The sequence below is a fragment of the Colias croceus genome, chromosome 25 (assembly GCF_905220415.1).
Source record: "Colias croceus chromosome 25, ilColCroc2.1".
In the NCBI taxonomy this organism is placed as follows: Eukaryota; Metazoa; Arthropoda; class Insecta; order Lepidoptera; family Pieridae; genus Colias; species Colias croceus.
Window position 1 is genome coordinate 3,179,629 of NC_059561.1, and position 4,712 is coordinate 3,184,340.

Consider the following 4,712-nt stretch of genomic DNA (forward strand, 5'->3'; position numbering starts at 1 on the left):
CAATAGTTCGCAAGTACACACAAGGAATAGTTTGCCAGTCTCTTGTGGCAGTTGTTTAGAAGTTCCTCTAAAACTTGGGAGTTCGTAAGTTGTTATTGTTTAGTTGTTTCTTTGACAATCGCACGTGTGTAATTAAATATTTTAAACATGTCCTTTAGAAGGTGGAATTGCATAATTAGAGCATAGTTTTGTATAGTTATAATTATGAACATCTTTGTTCATAATTATAACAATACAAAATTATAAACTAAACGTTTGAAAACTTTAGATTTTAGTAGATACAATTAGGCGCTAGATAATTAAAAGAAACACACAATTATAAGAATCTATAGATATCTATTTGTGATAAATTCTATAATATATAAATGTTTACAGAGTAATGTAGAGTTTTATGATGCAGTGGAGTAAAAATAATAATTAATATGGAATTAATAAACCGTTGTATATAAGTAATGTGGTAAATAATTAATTATTCTACATATACAAATAGTTTGCATTACAGATTCTTAAGCGCAAAATATAATTTTAAAATTACACTCTAGAAACTCTTAGAGTTATTAACTCGAGACCGGCCTCGTTGCCAAATTCTCAATACTCAACAGATGATAAATAGCAGAAAAGTTCCTAGAAAGAGTTGCGTCAGGAAGTTGCAAGCGGTTTATCTCCAAGTTGCAGAGCGGTTGCGGGACTTCCGAAGCACGATATGTGGACATCTGTGCACATTAATATACGTCGTGGAACAAAAAGGTGTGGAGTCGCTTTAGTTTTTTTTGTTTGAATTTATTTTTTGGAAACTGATTAAGGTAGAGTCAACCTTGATTATTAAGCTGTAAGAGCAATAGCGCACTAGCGGCTTGGCCGCAGCGGCCAGGACGCGGCGGCCATCGAGATAGATACCTTAGTATGAAATCGCCTGTGAGCGCGCGCACCTGGTCGCACGCGACCAGCGGCCACACTCAGCCGCAGCGGCCAGCGAGATCGGAGCGACGCATTTGCGGCCAGTGTGCAGTCGCTGGTCGCTGCGGCCACTGAGATCCTACATATTGTAGTACAATCACCAGTGTGCGCGCACTAGCCGTGGCGGCCGCACGTGTTGTACCGCTACAGCGTGATTTGTAATAATTATATCGCGATGTCTTTCGACACGGAAAGATTTATAACAGAAATCGAGACGAGGAGAGCGTTGTGGGACATGTCCTGTGAAGACTATGCCAACCGAGATATAAAAAGGATAATGTGGGAAGAAATAATTGAAATATTTGGAAATGAAAACTTAACGAAAACTGAAAAAAACGAACTCGGTAAGTAATGTTTATTTTACTGTGTTCTCAAAGCTACTCGATTTTGCCACGGGAGTTGTCCTTCACCCACGAAGTAGTCAGCAAATAGATCTCTGTTTTGAGTAGATGTTCTATTTCCTCTTGACGGCTGGCAGGGAAGTATTTCTTCAATAGTCGGAGGAACATACAAGGTGTCTTCGAATTTGTACCCATCTCGCTCCCGTACGTAGTTGTGAAGGACGCAACATGCTTTTATGATTGCAACAGCAAATTCTCTGTGTACATCAAGAGGACGATGAAAAATTCGCCACTTGTTGGCTAGTATCCCGAAAGTACATTCTATGTACCGGCGTGCACGGGAAAGGCGGTAGTTAAAAATTCTTTTCTTGTCTGTCAAATTTCTTCCGGCATATGGTCTCATTATATTTTCTGACAAAGAGAATGCTTCATCGCCAACTATGACAAAAGGCAGAGGCACACCTGTTTCAGTTATCGGTCTTTTGTCTGGTATGTCTAAATTATTATTTGTAAGTTTTACATAAAAATGGGAGTTCTTGAATACCGATGAATCGCTGCATTTTCCATATGCGCCGACGTCTATGCATATAAATTTGTAGTTGGCATCGCATATAGCCATCAGCACAATAGAGAAATAGTTTTTGTAGTTATAATATAGTGACCCTGTATGGGTCGGCTGAATGACTCTTATGTGCTTTCCGTCCACAGCTCCAATACAGTTAGGAAACTGCGAACTCTTCCTGAATCCTTCACTTATTTCTAGCCATTTGTCTCTATTGAGCTGTGGAAAGGCAATGTCTTTTATATTTTGCCATATGGCGACGCAGACCTCAAGTACAATTTCTCGAATAGTTGTGTGTCCAATGCGAAATGAATGATTTAGTTCTCTGAAGGAGCATCCAGATGCTAGGTATCTGCAACAAACAAACACGTTATGATAACTTTTTTTTTTCCAGGTAAGTCACTCCAAAAAAAATGGAAAAATATAAGGGACTCATTCCTCAGGGAGCTACGACGTGTCAAAGGCGCAAAAAGTGGTGATGCAGCGAAACGTAAATCTCCCTATGTATACTTTCAAAACCTGATGTTCCTTAAAGATACGGTAGAACCGAATACAACAGAATCAAACATAAATGATAAGGAAAATATAGTCCTTCCCACCCCCGAATCAGTATCTCAAGGACAATCAAGATCGAAGAAAAAAAAGGAAGACAATAATTTGGAAAAAGAAGACCTTGTTTCGGTTTTAAAAGAAAGCATTAATTCAAGAACTCAACGTGAATCATTTCTCGAAGACGAAGACAGATTATTTATGCTTTCCTTAGTAAAGGATTTCAAAAAAATACCCGAATCCGCGAAGCTGACAACCAAGATGGAAATAATTAATCTAATCCACCGAGCACAAAATACAAGATATGATCCAAGCCACTATGAACCTATGACCACTATGACAAGGCACAACCAACCTACTTACCCTCGAAGCAGTTATACCAGCCATCTAGAATATCAACAGGGATATTTAACTAAGAATTTGGACAATGAACCACTTGCCACAATGAGCTGCCGCCCTTCTCTGTTACGTCCCAGTGAACCAGCGCCGCCTTTGGATTCACAAAGAGCAGAAAACTCTATCCAATCACCCGAATCAAACTACTCGCAGGTCTCGCAAGATTCAGAAATAATTGAAACTTTTTATGATAATTATTGAACTACTGCACTTTTGATTATGATAATTATAGTACTTAAATACTTTTATGTACCTACTAGTTTTACTTATCTACCTGCATTCTTTTTCATAAAATGGACACAGGGACCGCTAAGAAATGATTTAAATAAAAGTAGATAGGCATAGGCTTACCTTAAAGTTACAACAAGTTTTTCCTCAGCAGAAATGCAGGGACGAAATTTAGTAACGGTGCCGGTGATAGATGGTCTTAATATTCTTAACAGTTCTTCAAACGTAGACTTGCTCATCCGTAAATAATTAAAGAACTTGTCATCATATTGCTGAAGGTCCGTGAAATAAGTATAAAATAATCCTTTTGTACGCCTTTCACGAAGCAAGGGATGAACCCAATATTTTTTCTTTTTCCGCTTCTTACTTATAAGATACAAAAGCACTGCTATTTCCTCAACGTCCATTTTGAAGCGCGCTGTATATGCAACTGACGATCCTAGCCGTGGTTTTGGCCGCGTTGCAAATCGATCCCTGCGGCCTGGCCGCGCGTCCTGGCCGCTGCGTCCAAGCCGCTGGTGCGCGCGTGGGCTAATAAAATCGTTTATTTCCGGATACTAAATTGTGTTCTTTCTGGAAGTTACTTGTGGTTACAATAGTAGGTAAATTAAAAAAAAAACAATTTAATTATTTTAAACTTTGTAATCTATACTAATAAAGCTGAAGAGTTTGTTTGTTTATTTATTTGTTTTAACGCGCTAATCTTAGGAACTACTGGTCCGATTTGAAAAATTCTTTCGGTGTTAGATATAGATAGCCCATTTATCGAGGAAGACTATAGGATATCTATATATAATCACGCTAAGACCAACAGGAGCGGCGCAATACGGGAAACTGCGAGCACAGCTAGTTTTCTATACAGACAAGATTTTTTTTAATTTCTCAATTATGTTTGTTGTACCTACATATTTATTATATTTATTTAATTCTTTCTTTAAAACTGTTGCAAAATGAAGCGATATGGAATTCATTACTGACTTATAACCTCAATGTTGCGGTAAATTTACATGCCGTAATTCTACGAAGCATGAGGACATCTGTGCGCATTAATACACGTCAAATGTAAAACAGAAAAACTATGGAGCTGTGTTGCTGAAATTTTTATTCATTTTGCTGACGACTTTTGTATATGAATTCTTTTGAACAAATTATGTTAGTTTTTAGATAAGTACATAGTTTAAAAATGTAATGAGGTTGATGAATAGTTTTTAGATAATATAATATATTAATTAACCCTATTAATTTAAATAGAACGTGTAAGTTTATTTTATATATTGTGTAAAATAGGGAACTTTTCATTATGTCTGATACGCTGTAAATTCTGAACATTGTATTCGTTTTCATTATAAAATTATATATTACATTAAAACCACTCCACAAAGAAGTAACTTTTCACAAAACTTTCACAATTTTAACTACACCTGCAATCCTATTCTATATTTTAATTGTCTATAATTTGAAAGCAGGTCACGCTACCGTAACAACCGCAAAAAATAACAAACAACACCACTCCACGGCTTTATCTGAGACGAGATTGCATTCGTTTTTACCGCGTTTTATTACAACTACGTATATTCCGCTGGTTTAAAATCTTTTGATGTCTAAGCACTGCTAACAGAAGTTTAATTTTAACTGTCATGTCGGAGTAATTTGTTGTTTAATATCTAGTGTGGCTTTTA

General features: G+C 37.0%; 1 protein-coding gene across 1 annotated transcript; it reads right to left on the minus strand.

Annotated features, from left to right (window-relative positions):
- Positions 1-1,297: 1,297 nt before the first annotated feature.
- On the minus strand, positions 1,298-3,500 carry LOC123703205 (protein ALP1-like). The gene is made up of 2 exons (XM_045651135.1): positions 3,157-3,500; positions 1,298-2,212 (listed from the first exon to the last, which is right to left on the minus strand). Exons 1-2 carry the CDS (start codon positions 3,438-3,440, stop codon positions 1,318-1,320), a joined length of 1,179 nt encoding a protein of 392 aa, XP_045507091.1. The 5' UTR covers positions 3,441-3,500; the 3' UTR covers positions 1,298-1,317.
- Between the last annotated feature and the right edge of the window lie 1,212 nt (positions 3,501-4,712).